Source organism: Tripterygium wilfordii, chromosome 4, assembly GCF_013401445.1.
Source record: "Tripterygium wilfordii isolate XIE 37 chromosome 4, ASM1340144v1, whole genome shotgun sequence".
NCBI lineage: Eukaryota > Viridiplantae > Streptophyta > Magnoliopsida > Celastrales > Celastraceae > Tripterygium > Tripterygium wilfordii.
In genome coordinates this window covers 15,117,101-15,133,527 of record NC_052235.1, presented here as the reverse complement: position 1 = coordinate 15,133,527, position 16,427 = coordinate 15,117,101, and the positions used below count along the sequence as shown (strand labels likewise).

At 33.2% G+C, this 16,427-nt stretch overlaps 2 protein-coding genes across 2 annotated transcripts in view; both read left to right on the top strand.

The window, feature by feature from the left end:
* LOC119997024 (receptor-like protein 13) overlaps positions 1-16,427 on the top strand; it is an 81,159-nt gene that overhangs the window by 51,125 nt on the left and 13,607 nt on the right. The window lies entirely within an intron of this gene.
* Positions 14,702-16,032, top strand: LOC119997148 (ricin B-like lectin EULS3). The gene is made up of 5 exons (XM_038843980.1): positions 14,702-14,828; positions 14,966-15,132; positions 15,284-15,403; positions 15,582-15,798; positions 15,915-16,032. Coding segments are annotated over exons 1-5 (510 nt in total). The 5' UTR covers positions 14,702-14,824; the 3' UTR covers positions 15,917-16,032.

Here is a 16,427-nt window from a genome sequence, read left to right as displayed (position 1 = left end):
AAAGGTCATGAAGAAGAAGAGCAATACCTTACAAGATTTTTCGAGGATTAGCAAATATTTGGAGCAGTCAAAGTTGGCAGTTTTCCAAAACAGTTCTACGGAAAACATCAAAGTGCAACCTTTGGTTTGATTATAGTCTTCATCAACATGGTCTGTGGCTTCCTACACAAAGTTTCCAATGATTCTCAAGTTATTTAAATGATTTTTCGAGGATTTTGCATAGATAGTTTATGTTTTTAGTAATTTGATAATTCTGTATACCCTACTTCCGAGACGGGTCGTGTACAAAATGATTGTTAAATTGAATATTTAAATGATTAAGAATTGGCTTAGAGTATTTGATGCGAGCTAAATATTGTTAGGCAAACTATAAATCTGTAGAAAGTGAATTTTTATTGTAAATATAGAGAATTTGTTAAGAATAGTTTATGCACATGGTCTAATACCACCTATAGCTTTCATTAGATTTAAAAAAATTAATCTTAAACTCACATTTCAAAAACAAAAGTGAAAATTGACCTTAAAATGTGAAATTTGGACTCTCACTATCGAAACTGACAGTAATATTCTAAAAAATTTGGTTTTGACTTCCAGTTTTTAGAGGCATTTATTAAATAAAAATGAAGATGGAGAATAAGAAATCACAAAGTAATCCTTGGTTTTATGTATGTGTAAAATGGGTCAACATTTTTGGGGAATAAGTATCACCTAATCTTTGGAAATGATATGGCATGCTTAAGGTGCAAAATTAATTTTTTCGCTTTTATGCATAGCACTTCTAACAAGTCGTCGACGCCGAGTCAAGAAGATGCATCCAAGCAAGTATCCAACTAATCAATGACGTGAATGATAGGTTTTTGTTGACCCCAAGTCAAGAAGATGCATCCAAGCTAGTTGCCAGTTCTGACTGAAGATGATGTAGAAATTCATGGATGAATGATCACATCCATTTGTAAATTTTTCCTAAAGTAGCGTACTTTAGGAGACAAGACCTTTCTTCATGGATTAGACATATTAGCTACTTATGCAGAAAGTCTTCTCATCCCCGTAGCTTTTGTATAAACAGGTGTTGTCCTATTTTGATGACATAGGCCATCAAAGGAAATTTTGAAGCAAAAACCCAGAAATCAATTAGTGATTTAATCTTGATTTCCTGAATAAACTCTACATAATTCCATAAAAATCAAGCAAAAAAGGAAGAAGAGAGAGACCCTTTGTGAGTCCACCATGTGGAAGAAAAGTTTGAATTTGCCATCCCTAAAATAAACACAATTCTATTCCAAATTAGGTTAAATTTTATATGTTCTTTTCTGTAACTTCATCATCATCATCAACAAAAACACAATTTATATGTTCCCCAATGTTTTGTCCTCTGCTTTGTAATTTGATTATCAAAAGCAGACAAGGAAAATGAACAGAATAGGCAGCAGAGAATAACATTAAACCCTAATAAAGTTCCATGAATGATGAAGAAGAAGGGGAAAAAAAAAGAACAAATGGCATGTACATAATTTCGATGTTGAAGTTTACACTATTACATAACTGAGAAAACCGAGAATTTGAACATCACATACCCAAATTTGATCTGATCAGGGGCTCATTGTTAGATCAAAATTGAATCTTGAAATCTTCAATTTGGGGATTAGGTCTTTTTTTTTTTTTTCAGAAGCAGAAATCGAAAGAGAAGCCCAAAACTCAAACCTTGAAAGAAACAGTATCTTCATCTTCTTCATTTAAAGATCCCAGTTGATATCTCCGATTCCCAACCTCCGCTCCCTGCCCCGCCATAGCCGTCGGAGAACAATAAACATTTAGTACTTACTAAACATTTATTTATTCCGAACATTCATTGAGAACAATTGAGGAATACTAGTCTACTGGACACTAGTTTGCGAAGGAGAAGAAAGAAAATGCCGCTGTGAAGAATCTTTTCCTCCTTAAGTTTTGTTTCCGAGAAATTACAGAGGAAGTAGACATCAATGTTGTCTAATTACCATCCAAAAGTGGTGTTCTCATTCTGGGAAGGCATTAACAGAACTCACTTTCTCTGTATGGAAGAACTTTAGCGAAGATGCCCAACAGATGTTTGGTTCCCTACTTTAATTTTTTAAGTATTATTTATTTGAAAAGTTTCTAATTATTAATTAATTAATTGGGAAAACATGTTTAGGGTAGGGTTTTTGGCTTGCTTCTTATGGAATATAATATTTCTGCGTTTTGGATTTGTGGTCTCTTGGTGTTCATGTCACTTTTCGAAAAGCCAAGTAAGTCTTTTTTTTTTTCTTTTCTGGTTGATCCTTTGCTCTTTGCCTTGCCTGTGATCTCTTAATTACATTCTATTGAGTGCCAATGATGATAATTGTTTTATTACTTCCTGGCCTTCATTGTGCATCAACACATTATGCTCGCGCATTTCCCTTTGGGACGAACGAGAGATTTTTTTTTAAAGATCAATAGCTTCTTCTTTTTTTTTTAAAGAATCAAAATTTTATTAATAATCTGCTCCCACATTGAACACTCTGTCTGACATTATCTATTGGCAGCACTAAACTATTTCCCTACTTGTAATTGCACAAGAAATCTTCGGAGTTCTTCCTTTGCTTACCTTTAGGGAAACTGTTAGGATTTGGTTAATTGGCTACATCACACTAATTAGTTCCCGGCAGCAATATCCTTAGTTCTTGCAGGTTTGACAATGAAATCATGGTTGCATGTGGGTTCATGATATGATGCAATCTCTCTAAAAAAAATTTGGCATGAAAGTTGTATTAGTCTTCTAATCTCATAGATACATTGGGCTTGCGCGACTTTGTTCTTCCTAAGCTGTCTATTTTAATGGTACTTACGCCCAAAGAAAAGACCTTTGTTATGTGAGAAGGTGTGTCTTTACTTATAAACCACATCACTTGGACCTACCCAAGTGATGTGGGACAACATGTACTAAGACCAATGATCACATCTTTGTTCCTTGAATTTTTCTCTTAAGAGTTACCTATGATGTTATTGATTCATACTTCTGCTACAATGTGCTTGGATCTTATAGAGAGTCTGCTTGGATTGATATTTTAGAGAGTTAAGCGAGGAGGATTAAAGAGGAATGAGTAACTCACCCACACTTGGAGGAAATGTGAGAGAACTAAAACGAAAACTTGCCAATTCACTGAACTTTATAATTTTATTAAATAAAATTGGACACATAAATAATTTAATGAGTTGTGTCCTTATTAAAAAAAAAATTGTTTAGGTTGTCTTTATTGGAATATATATTTCCATCACATCACAACTTCTCTCAACTTCTTCAAATGATAACAGTAAATATTATAACTAGCATCAGTGAATGTTAAAACTCCTCATTTCTTAGTCAATTATTATAACTAACATCACTGAATGTTAAAACTCCTTCTTTCTTAGTCAATTATTACAGCTAACATCATTGAATGTCAAAACTTCTTCTATCGTAGTCAATTATTATCAGGATTTCATGCGTTGTCACGGAAGATGATGTAGAAATTCCTAGATGAATTATCACATCCACTTGTAAATTTTTCTTATCTAGCGTGATTTATGGATATAGAATATCAAGTGGCATGTTTTAGGGGGCAAGACATTTTCTCCACGGATTGGACCTACCAGCTATGCAGAAAGTCATTCCATCCCCAAGACTTTTGTATGAACAGGTCTTGTCCTAGTTTGAAGAACAATATATGATTTCACAAAAACAACAATATGGCTTATCCACGAACAATATGATCTGGTTCGCTTATTTTTCATTGTGGGTCTCAATATCAATCCTAGGAATCCGAACGTTGAATGGTCAGTGGTTGAATAAAAAAAAATAAAAATAAGTGCAACGTCTATTCCTTAGGGAAAATTTTGGGTTTATGGATATCAGTAAGGAATTGACTTTCTAGTTTCTACCAAGTGAAGAGGAATGTTATGTAAAAGCCAATAGCTACTACTTCTAGGCTACATTCCGGATCCCATATAAGAAAGTATAATTTTGTTGATATATAAGTTAATCATATTATTTTAAAGTGAGGGATACGGATGAGGTTTTTTTTGTCATTTACATGTTACTTCTTATTCGAAACATTTTGTATAACATAAAAACGAATTGGAAATGTTTTTTATTTTATATGGCCTACAACAAATTAAATATTGAATAAAATAATTATTATAATATGATATATTTAAGTTTAGGAAAATATTAATGTCAATTTATGTATTCTTTTAATATGGTAAGATTTTATGTGTTATAATAGTTCTAAAATGAATTGAGTTTAAATCAATTAAAGATGTGTAAAACCCCAAATTTTCAATAGGGGTATAATTGAACTCAAATGAGATTCTTGAGGGTAAAAGAAGAAATGGAAGAAAGTATGGGGTAAAAAGCAGAATTCCTAAAAAAAATAAAAAATAAAAAAACTTAAATTAGTTTACGATATATATGTATCCTTCCTTCACAAAACTCGCACTCTCTAAAAAAAAGAAAGAAAGAAAAACCCTATCGGGTATTATACCCCTACGAGGCTATTTAGCTCAACCTCTATTTTTTGTTCTTCCCTTTCAAGTGAATTCACAGAAGGCGGTCAACTTTTCGAGGCATGAGCGGTTTCCCTATGGATACAGTTGTGGTTTATGGGTAGTGTAGGGTTAATATTATAAAGACTTCTACTTTGTTTAAATTTAAAGACTTATTAATTATGTCTTAATGGATTTTTAAATACATTTAATTCATTTTGAGATTGTTTTAAATGATTTTTGGAGGATTTTGCATAGACAGTTTATGTTTTGGGCAATTTGGTAATCCCGCATACCCTCCTCTGGGACGGGTCATTACAAGATGATTGTTAAATTGAATATTTAAATGATTAAGAATTGGTTTAGAGTATTTGATGCGAGTTGATATTCTTAGGCAAATTGTAAATCTGTAGAAAGTGAATTTTTATTGTAAATATAGAGAATTTGTTAAGAATAGTTGATGCAGATGGTCTAATACCACCTATAGCATTTCATTAGATTAAAATTTATCTTAAACTCACATTTCAAAAACAAAAGTGAAAATTGACCTTAAAATGTGAAATTTGGACTATCACTTTCGAAACTGATAGTAGTATTCCAAAAAAGTCTGGTGTTGACTTCCAGTTTTTTAGAGGCATTTATTAAATAAAAATGAAGATGGAGAATAAGAAATCACAAAGTAATCCTTGGTGCTCTGTATGTGTAAAATCGGTCAACATTTTTGGGGAATAAGTATCCCCTAATCTTTGGAAATGACGTCCTTCATGGGCAAAATTAATTTTTTTTGCTATTATGCATAGCGTTTCTAACAAGTCGTTGACGCCGAGTGAAGAAGATGCATCCAAGCAAGTATCCAGCTAATTAATGACGTGAATGATAGGTTTTAGTTGACCCCAAGTCAAGAAGATGCATCCAAGCTAGTTGCCAGTTCTGACTGAAGATGATGTAGAAATTCATGGATGAATGATCACATCCATTTGTAATTTTTTCCAAATGGATTAAAGAGGCCGGGAGAAGTAACTTCACTACATTTGGAGGAAATGTGAGAGAACTAAAATGAAAACACGGCAATTCACTGAACTTTATAATTTTATTAAATAAAAATGGGCACATAAATAATTTAATTGCCTCTTGAATCTATGATTGGTCTTTCAAGATTCACACTCTAATCTCTATGTCTGTCTCTCTCTTAAGAGTGGAACATAATGCTTCGGTATATTCTCATGTTTTGCATCTTAGAATGTTCTGTAATTCAATCAATAATGCCTTTCTCGAATCAAAAGTCTGGTTTTGGCTTCCAGTTTTTCAGGGGTATTTATGAAATAAAATATGAAGATGGAAAATAAGACATCATGAAGTAATCCTTGGTGCTATGTATGTGTAAAATCTGTTAATACATCTTCTTCAGACATATAAGTTATCATGCTGTAATACATTTCACATCACAACTTCTCTCAATTTCTCAAATGGTAACAGTAAATATTATAACTAGCATCAGTGAATGTTAAAACTTCTCATTTTTTAGTCAATTATTATAAGTATAAATAACATCATTGAATGTTAAAACTTCTTCTATCATAGTCAATTATTATCAGGATTTCATGTGTTATCACGGAAGATGATGTAGAAATTCCTGCATGAATTATCACATCCACTTGTAAATTTTTCTTATCTAGCGTGATTTATGGATATAGAATCTTAAGTGGCGTGTTTTAGGGGGCAAAACATTTTCTCCACGGATTGGACCTACCAGCTATGCAGAAAGTCATTCCATCCCCAAGACTTTTGTATGAACAGGTCTCTGTCCTATTTTGAAGAACAATATATGATTTCACAAAAATAACAATATGGCTTATTCACAAACAATAAGATCTGGTTCGTTTATTTTTCGTTGTGGGTCTCAAATATCAATCCTAGGAATCCGAACATTGAATGGTCAGTGGTTAAATACAAAAAAAAAATTAAGTGCAACGTCTATTCCTTAGGGGAAATTTTGGGTTTATGGATATCAATAAGGAATTGGCATTCTAGTTTCTACCAAGTGAAAAGAGGCATGTTATGTAAAAGCCAATAGCTACTACTCCTAGGCTACATTCCTGACCCCATATAAGATAGTATAATTTTGCTATTCAATATCATAATTTTGTTGATATATAAGTTAATCATATTATTTTAAAGTGAGGGGTATGGGTGAGGTTTTTTTTTTTTGTTATTTATATGTTACTTCTTATTCTAAATGTTCTGTATAAAATAAAAAATAGTTGGAAGTGAGGGGCATGATTCATTTTCATATTGTCTATGCCCTTCTTTGCCTTGTTTCGAGTTGGTTGTAGTATCTGTAGTCTACTTCTACTATTTTTCACATCATATTGCTCTCTCTCTCTCGATATCCGTCTCATGAATATTCGGGTCTTTATCGGGTAATATACCCCTACTGGGCTATTTAGCTCAACCTCTATTTTTTGTTCTTCCCTTTCAGGTGAATTCACATATGGCGGCCAGCTTTCCGAGGCGTGAGCGGTTTCCCCATGGATACAGTTGTGGTTTATGGGTAGTGTAGGGTTGATATTATGAAGACTTCCATTTTGTTTAAATTTTAAAGATTATTAATTATGTCTTAATGGATTTTTAAATACATTTAATTCATTTTGGGATTGTATTAAATGATTTTTGGAGGATTTTGCATAGACCGTTTATGTTTTGGGCAATTTGGTAATTCCGCATACCCTCCTCCGGGACGGATCGTTACAAGATGATCACTGTCTGAAAGTTATCTCTTACCAGTTACCCATTTGATTGTACAGGGTATTTGATCACTATATAGGATTTATCCCCTCATATACTACCCATTTGATAGTATGGGGTCGTTACAAGATTATTGTTAAATTGAATATTTAAATGATTAAGAATTGGTTTAGAGTATTTGATGCGAGTTGATACTATTAGGCAAACTGTAAGTCTGTAGAAAGTGAATTTTTATTGTAAATATAGAGAATTTGTTAAGAATAGTTGATGCAGATGGTCTAATACCACCTGTAGCATTTCATTAGATTAAAAGAAATTAATCTTAAACTCACATTTCAAAAACAAAAGTGAAAATTGACCTTAAAATGTTAAATTTGGACTATTACTTTCGAAACTGATAGTAATATTCCAAAAAAAGTCTGGTTTTGACTTCCAATTTTTTAGAGGCATTTATAAAATAAAAATGAAGATGGAGAATAAGAAATCACAAAGTAATCTTTGGTGCTATGTATGTGTAAAATAGGTCAACATTTTTGGGGAATAAGTATCCAGCTAATTAATGACATGAATGATAAGTTTTAGTTGACCCCAAGTCAAGAAGATGCATCCAAGCTAGTTGCCAGCTACGTACATGTGATATCAGGACCACAGTTCTAACTGAAGAAGATGTAGAAATTCATGGATGAATGATCACATCCATTTCTAAATTTTTCCTGGCTAGCGTGATTTATGGATACAACATCTAAAGTGGCGTACTTTAGGGGGCAAGACATTTTCTACATGGATTAGACATTTTAGCTACTTATGCAGAAAGTCTTCTCATCCCCATAACTAATGACATAAACAGGTGTTGTCCTATTTTGATGGACATAGGCCATGAAAGGAAATTTGAAGCAAATTAGAATTCAGAAGAAAAAAAAAAAAAAAAAACAAAAGCCCTTCGATTCTTTTACAGGCTGGCATCAAAGTGATGTGACATTGTGGACAATGACATAAATTGTTGGTTTTAGGTTGACCTCAAGTCAAGAAGATGCAACCAAGAAAGTTGCTAGCTAATGACATAAATTGTTTGTTTTAGCTGGACCCAAGTCAAGAAGATGCATCCAAGCAAGTAGCTATCTTTGTAGGAAAACCATGTGACTGGATGGCTTGTTAAGAAGACACTAGTGCCTCTCCAACATCTATAAAAAGTCCTGGAGGAGCATGCATAAATTTCATTAGTTCTTTATGCAAATAGAGATGAGAAATCTAAAGTTGATACTAGTGGCTGTAATAACGTTGGTGTTGTTAGCTGGGTCTTGGAGTCATGGGTGTTGGGACCTAGAGAGGGCTTCACTCTTACAACTCAAACCTTTTTTCACTCGCCTTAACTGGCCAATGAAGGGTGAGGAGAGTTCAGACTGTTGTCATTGGGACATGGTCGAGTGCAATACTTCTACAGGGCGAGTAATCCAACTATCCCTTTATAAGTTGGTAGGCTTCTCCCTCCTCATTTTCTCTCTTTTTTTCTTCCTTGACATCATCGGACGGAAGTTGGCTATTCGGTCATCATTTTTGATGAACGAACAACTGAAATGAAACTCTAGATCAGCCTGACAAAGCCCAATAATCATCGACCGTCGATTATCACTTCAGTTGTTGAAAATTTTTTGTGAAATCACGGCTACCATTTGAAAAAGATCTCGATATGACCTACGGCGATGACCATCAATACCACCAATCAACTCCATGGATCAAGGTTAATCACTTAGATGTTTTATTACTTTTTTGAACTCGTTTTTGTTTCTTTTGAAACTAGATCAACGACTGGTCTAATATTATATCTGTTCTGATATGTTATCTGTTTCGAATGTTCAAATAGCTAATATTTTAACAAGACATAAAACATTTTAACAACACAAATGATATTTTAACAAGACAAATACCAAGATCTGCAAGTCCCAAGGTGAATATGAGTATTAAATTTAAGGATAATGTTTGAGACCCCCATTTAATGTGGAGTGTTGGATGTAAAGTGAGCTCTACATGTGTGTTTTTAATTAATGGTTATTTTAATGTCATATAGATTTGGGGGATTTTTGCTGGAGACACGGTATTAAATGAAACCCATCTTTAAAAAACCTGGTCGTTGTTTGTTCTCCTGTCAACGTTTTGCCTCAAATTGTTGATCTACGCATTGTTTCTTTCTTTCTTTCTGAAAAAAATAAAATAAAATAATTCAAATACAAAAATATACGAGCTATTGGTAAATTATTTATAAAATACTTAATAAAATAGTAAACCCAAAATTAAAAATGGAAACTCTAAATTACAAATTTATATGACGTCTCATATTAACCAAAAAAAAAAAAAAAACAAAAGAACAGAGGCAAATTTTTTTTTTAAAAGAATGAAATACAAATTAACTTGAAAAATACAGTCGAATCCACCAAATGGATTAAAATTTGGAAGATGGAATACAATCCATTCGATGTGTTGTATTGTATCGATAAGATCGGCAGGGTAATGATAAACATGAGAAAAAAAAAAAGAAAAAAGAAAACATTGAAATGAATTTGTGCGTGTGAAAAGCTGCTTTTTTTTTTTTTTAAATAGCTTGAGAAATTTATTTTTCATTGGAATTGAAAATTGAACACACATATGCCTAACTCAACTAATTGCCAACCGAACCACCTCTCATTGGTTTTGAAATGCTGCTTTGGGATTCCTTTATCCTACTAACCAAAAAAAAAATAATAAATAAAGAATCTGGCATCAGTTATGTATTTTCTGCTTTCCCAAACATCAATCCTAGGTAGGAATGGGGCAAAACTCTATCCGTTATGGTTGACCGAATTTGTCCGACCCAGATTAAACTAAGTTTGGATATAAGTTATATCTCTAAAATCTGAGTCCAAACACAAAAAATTTGTTTGGTTTAAAATCCGTTTTGGGTCCAAACATCGAAATCTTGTCTGATTTACTTGTTCGGACTCTAATCCAGATTATATTATTGTCAGATTTACTTGTCCGGATTTAAACCAATCCAGGTTTTATCAGTTAAGTACGTTCGAAATTCAATCCAGATTAGAATCCGGACATATAATTATTTTGTCGTTCTGTTATCCGACTCGTAACCAATTTTTTTGACACCGCTAATCCTTGGCATCAATTCTCATGGTTTTTTAAGACATTTTCTCTACATGGATAAGATCGTAACCTTCTTGAAGAGTTGAGACCACAAAAGGAAGTTCATGGATCTGTCAATGCAAAACTAAGAGATAATAATTGGCACAAAAGATTAGGAAATCCATCTCCGAAGATGGCACTAATGTTAGGTGCATATTTTGTTGAAAACTGTGAAGATTTAGTCTTAGCACAACTAAGAGCTTAGCTCCTTTTGATTGGTTACATATAGATATTTGGGGACCAAAATATGTAATTTCTATGGATGGATATAAGTATTTTTTAACAATTGTTGATGACTTCTCCAGAGTAGTTTGGATTTTTTTAATGAAATGTAAATAAGAAGTTAGATATCACATACAACACTTTCATAACTATGTCGAACACAATTCAATAGAGGAATTAGAATTATAAGGTCTAACAATGGACTTGAATTTAGTATGACATAATTTTACAATAAAGAATGGATTATCCACCAGAAAATATGTCTCTACACACCACAACAAAATGGTGTAGTCGAGAGAAAACATCAACACATGCATCTTAAACACTAGAACATTGGACAATAAAAGTCCATACCATATTCTATATAATCAGATTCCAGTGTTGTTTGCTTCAGTTTGTAGTGGTCCAAAGGTGGATCCTGTGGTGAGAGAGGCTATGGCTCTCAGATTGGGTGTTATAATAAGTTGTTTGGAGTTTTAGTTTCCCGAGGTCCATTTTGAGGGTGATGTGTTGATTGTGGTAAATGCGGTTGTTAAGCCCCATTTGGTTTCGAATTGGGTGATTGAAAATCTAGTTGATTATATCTGGTGGCGTGTGCATGAGATTCCGAAATGGATAATCACCAAGGTTAGCAGGCTTCAAAAAGTTTGGGCGAATGGTCTCGTCAAATGGGTTGTGGCTAGGAATCTCTCCGACAACATTCCCAGTCAGTTTCTTCCGCTATTGCAGTTATGGTTGGATACCAAGCATGATCCTCCTGACCACTGTTTTAGTCTAACCACAAAACTCAAAGTTTGAATCAAAGGCAAGGACTTGTGTGTTCCTAGGATATCCATCTCATGTCAAAGGTTATAAACTCGATCATGGCTATAGAATCAGGTGAGATCTTCAAGAGATAGACCAAGATCAGTTATTGAAATAGTCAACCAAGATCAAACTGATACTCAGATTACTAATAAAGAAATTACAAATACACCAAGATCAGTTATTGAAAACAAAAAAAATAGAGAGAAGAACCCCTGCTTATTTAAATGCTTATGACTATTACAATATCATTGATCATGCTGCATATATATTGTAATGTATTCCATTCATTACAGCATCTATAATGTCTCATCATGAACCTACAACTTCGAGGAGGCATCCAAAGTTTCATATTGGTGTGAAGAAATGAATAAAGAAATAAGTACCTTAAATGAAAACAATACATGGACCGTAGTCAAATTACCAGAAGATAGAAAAGCTATAGGAGGTAAAAAGATACTTTTCATCCCTCAACTATGTCGTGAGTTTCATTTTCGTCCCTAAACTTTTTTTTTTCCCTCCTATTTTCATCTTTCAACTATTGGAAAGTACCATTTTTCGTCCTTCAAGTGAGATTGAGGTTGGAAAATGCTTGCGTGACACCTGTATGGCACGTCGGAGAAATTTAATCTGATGAATAATAGGATGCCACGTTGGATTTTTCCGTTGTCAGATTTATTCGAGGGACAAACGGAGTGCTTTTCCATAGTTGGGGGACGAAAAAGGGAGAAAAAAACTAAGGGACGAAAACGAAATTTGATCAATAGTTGAGGGATAATTAAAAAGTATCATTTTGCCGCTACAAAATGGATCTATAAAGTTACATAACCCGGATGGTATCATTGAAAGGTACAAAGCTAGGCTTGTAGCACAAGGCTACAATCAAACCTTAGGCTTTGACTATCAAGAAACTTTCTCTCTTGTTGTCAAAATGGTGACTGTAAGAATTTTCTTGGCTTTAGCTGTTTCAATCAATTGGTTTATACACCACTTAGATGTACACAATGCATTCTTTAATGGAAATTTACAAGAATATGTTTATATGAAAATTCCCCCAGGTTTTGAAACTCATGATTCCAACTATGTGTGCAAACTTAACAAATCTCTATATGGCTTGAAACACGCCTCTAGACATTGGAAAATCAAAAGTAAAAATTTCTTACTGAAATTTGGCTTCAGGCAGTCAAAATGTGATTGCTCTATGTTCATATATAAAAGGACTTATTCGAAAGTCATTTTCTTTTATATGTAGATGACATGACCATTACAAGAATAATTTAACTCTAATTATTAAAGAAATCAAGAACTACATATCTTCCTGCTTCAAAGTCAAAGATCGAGGAGATTTAAAATATTTCTTAGATTTACAAATGCATTCAAGAAAATTATAATTGAATGGGTACGAGAACATAATAGTAGACAGTACACCAATTTTTATAGTACTTCGACGTTTGGCCTACATCTATTCTCTAAAACCTTTGTAGTTGCATATTCTTATTGCTGAATAATATCTAAACAGATTAATACGGTTTTGTGGTTGAAAGAATATATGGAAATAATTCAAATCAGTCAATCAAATTCTTGATTTATTTTGAGGGTATTTGATTGATATTAAAAATCTTATTATTATTAATACTAATTATCGGTAGTAAAATCGGCTCGCCTATCGGTCAGACTAGTTCATCAGCTTTGTTTTCAGTAAAGGCGGACCGTCTGTATAAAAATGACTAGTATAAAAATAAATTTTAACAAATAAAAATGTGTTGTGGTCCATTAAACTTAATTAAAAAAAAACACTTATACACAAATCCAATTTAAGCAATGAAACTTATATATTTTCGTAATGAATAGTCGGACCATGTAAGTGAGGGGGTCAGTTCAAAAGGTTTTAAATAACCCCAAGAAGGGGCGGAGCTACATGTAGGCGAGGTCGCGAGGGTATGTTGTTGCCTACATTCAATTTTTGCAAACTTATCTAGTGATATATTAGTAATTTTATAATTTGACTTATTTATCATAAATTTTGTAAACCTGTAGATCGAATGCCTCTTTCGTTGATTTCCTTCCCTTGCCTCTTCTGTTGTACACTTCTAAAGTCTCAAAGGTCTTAATTAATAGTTAATTCAAAAAAATTTCAGAGAACGCTGCTCTCGGATCTCGTATGGCTTTGCCCCACCTAAGATAAAATTCTACATCCATCCCTCTTTACATTATGTCCTGACTTCACCCCTGTTGTCGATCTTGTCAATTCAATGCAACACATTGAATGGATTTATTCGATTTTTCAAATATAACCCAGCTGGTGGATTCGATTGAATTTTTCAAGTAACCGACTCCAAAACTGGTCTCATATTCATCTTTTATAAATGAGTGCAAAGAGTAGTCAATCGTTATCAGAACTGATTCAACACATTTGTCCCGAATGCGATATATTGTTCATTCATCTTTTTGTAAAATTACTACAAAGAGTAGTCAATCGTTTTGACTCAAGTATTGTCATATTAAAATGATAATTTTTTTAACTTTTTTTTTATAAAATTAAATTGTTTAAATATTCAAAATTGAAAGAAAGAATAAAAAATGAAAGAGATAGTTTATATATTTTGGAATATTAGAAATTGTATTTGAATTATATTAGGATTCTAACTATTTCTATGAATTGAATTTGGTATATTTAATAATTTATTATTTAATTTATTGAATGAGGAATCATATAAGGAAAAATTGGTGATAAGTCAATCTCTTAAAGGTGTTATTCCAACAAGGACACTTTTAAAAGTTTTATTTCATAAAATCCATAAAATTTAAAATACTATTCCAAAAAGGAAAAAAATTAAAATATATAATTTTATTGTCTAAAATACCCTCATCTTTATCCTCAAACATGGCACAAGCCATGATTCTTCGTCGCCAAAAGCTTCGTCCTTGCCGTCCATGACATACTCGAAAATTCTATGACATTGAATATGTATACACACAATATGTTGAAATGACAAGAGCCCCACGTATAAATTATTTCGGGTCCCACGTACAAGAAGATTAAAAGTTGACTACTATATATAGACCCTCAAGTCTCTTATCATCTTCAAACCATTTCAAGTTAGGTCATTTCCATAACGCTGAGTTAGGGAGTTCCTCATTTACCAAAAAAACGAAAACAACAAAAAGAATGGAATATAATTCCTTATAAATTATTTCAGGCCGCATGTATGAGAAGATTAGAAGAAGCCAAAAAATCGAATATCATTCCTCACAAATTATTTCGGGCCCACATACAAGAAGATTACAAGTCGACTACTATATATAGATCCTCATGCCTCCTACATACCCTCATCAAGCCATTTCAAATTGAAGTCATTTCGATATGGGTCGTTCTCTTCACCCTGCTTTGTTTTCGTTGTCTTCATTTTAATAAATTATTTTATACATATATGTATGTATAATAGTAATAACATATTTATGTTTATAGAGTCCATTGTAACCGATTACTTCGTTGTATTGACAGCTGCTTGTTCATTAATATCTCCGTATGAAGTTACTACCTTCATTCCAACAAAACAGACTTCTACCATGGATGATGTTAAGGTGACGTGCATGAAAGACCCCAACTACAATTTAACCGTCAAAGATGGCAGGGTGGTTTTTGCTCGCGCTTCTTCAAATGCATGTCAGGTCTGTATGAATACCAGAGCTCATGATTTTTGGACAAAATTTTTGGGTTCCAAACCAATTAATGATCTATTTTCTTGTTTTGGAAATCTAAGCTTAATCAACATGCATTCTGTTCTGATGTCTATGTCAATTTATGAAATTGTTGTTGCAGCACTGGTGCAAGCATGAGGAATATGCCAAGGGAAAGGTGGACAAATATGGCCGCAAAGCATTTGCTCTTGTTAATAATGGTACTGGTCAGGCCCTGAAACATTATGCAGACGGTAAACATGTAAGAAGTCTGCAACAACTTACTTTTTTTTTTTTTTTTTTTTTTTTTTTTTTCCCTTTGGATCCATATTTCTTTTTTACTCACCAAGCTAGCGCGCTCTATTATGTTATATGGAACTGATCATCTTGTCCTCTAGATATTCTATATAAATATCGATCAAAATTTTCATCATTTGCAGGTGGAGCTGGTGGACTTCGATCCCAGTGATTTGGACGAGTCTCTACTTTGGACGGATGGATCTTCGTGGGGCAAAGGTTATAGTCCTATCTGGATGATTAACAATGTTAATATGAATTTGCAAGCTAAAGATGGGGTTGTCCATAGTGGCTCTACAGTTCAGATAGCGAATTGGAATGGTGGTGGACCTAACCAGCTCTGGAAAATTGTCCCCTATTGTAAGTTTCTTGGAAGACAAGAGTTGTTATGCACACTCAGTAACTCCCCTTAATTTGATTGAGGATATTGCATGCATTCATAGGATTAAAATGCCCTTTTTTGTACAAAATTGCAGGAGGAGGAAGTCGCTATGATGTTGCCAATAGCCATCTATCTACATATATAGATATGTGTGTGTATGTATGTATATTCGGAATAAAACCTTGTTGTGTAACAATATAGCTGTTACAACACTTATGCTGCCGTATATAATATTATATATATACTTGGAATAATAACTCTTGTTTGCTTATATAATTATCTCGATAATTCTATGACAATTAACTTTGTAGTTGCCTAAATTATTTTTCTGTTGGGCTTTTTTGTGTGTAAAATGCTCGTTGTGTGTGGAGACCCGGCTTAATGACCCAACTCAAATGTGAATATGAAAGTGAATTTTTTGGGAGGCTTACGCATGTGAGGGTCGACTCCTCAGTATATAGTTAGGGTTTAAGAGTGTGGATGTAACTCTAAAGTTGCGTGTTGTACTTTTTTTCTTAATAGTGAAAATCTCTGCAGTTCCGTAGACGTAAACACATTATCGAACCACGCAAATCTTGTGTCTATTAATTTTTGCACTCTTAATTAC

What these genes read in the sequence shown, in the direction of transcription:
- LOC119997148 (XM_038843980.1), top strand. An exon ending in CTTCTTCAAATGCATGTCAG is followed by an intron (nt 15,133 to 15,283) that starts GTCTGTATGAAT and finishes TTGTTGTTGCAG; the next exon opens with CACTGGTGCAAGCATGAGGA. An exon ending in ATTATGCAGACGGTAAACAT is followed by an intron (nt 15,404 to 15,581) that starts GTAAGAAGTCTG and finishes CATCATTTGCAG; the next exon opens with GTGGAGCTGGTGGACTTCGA.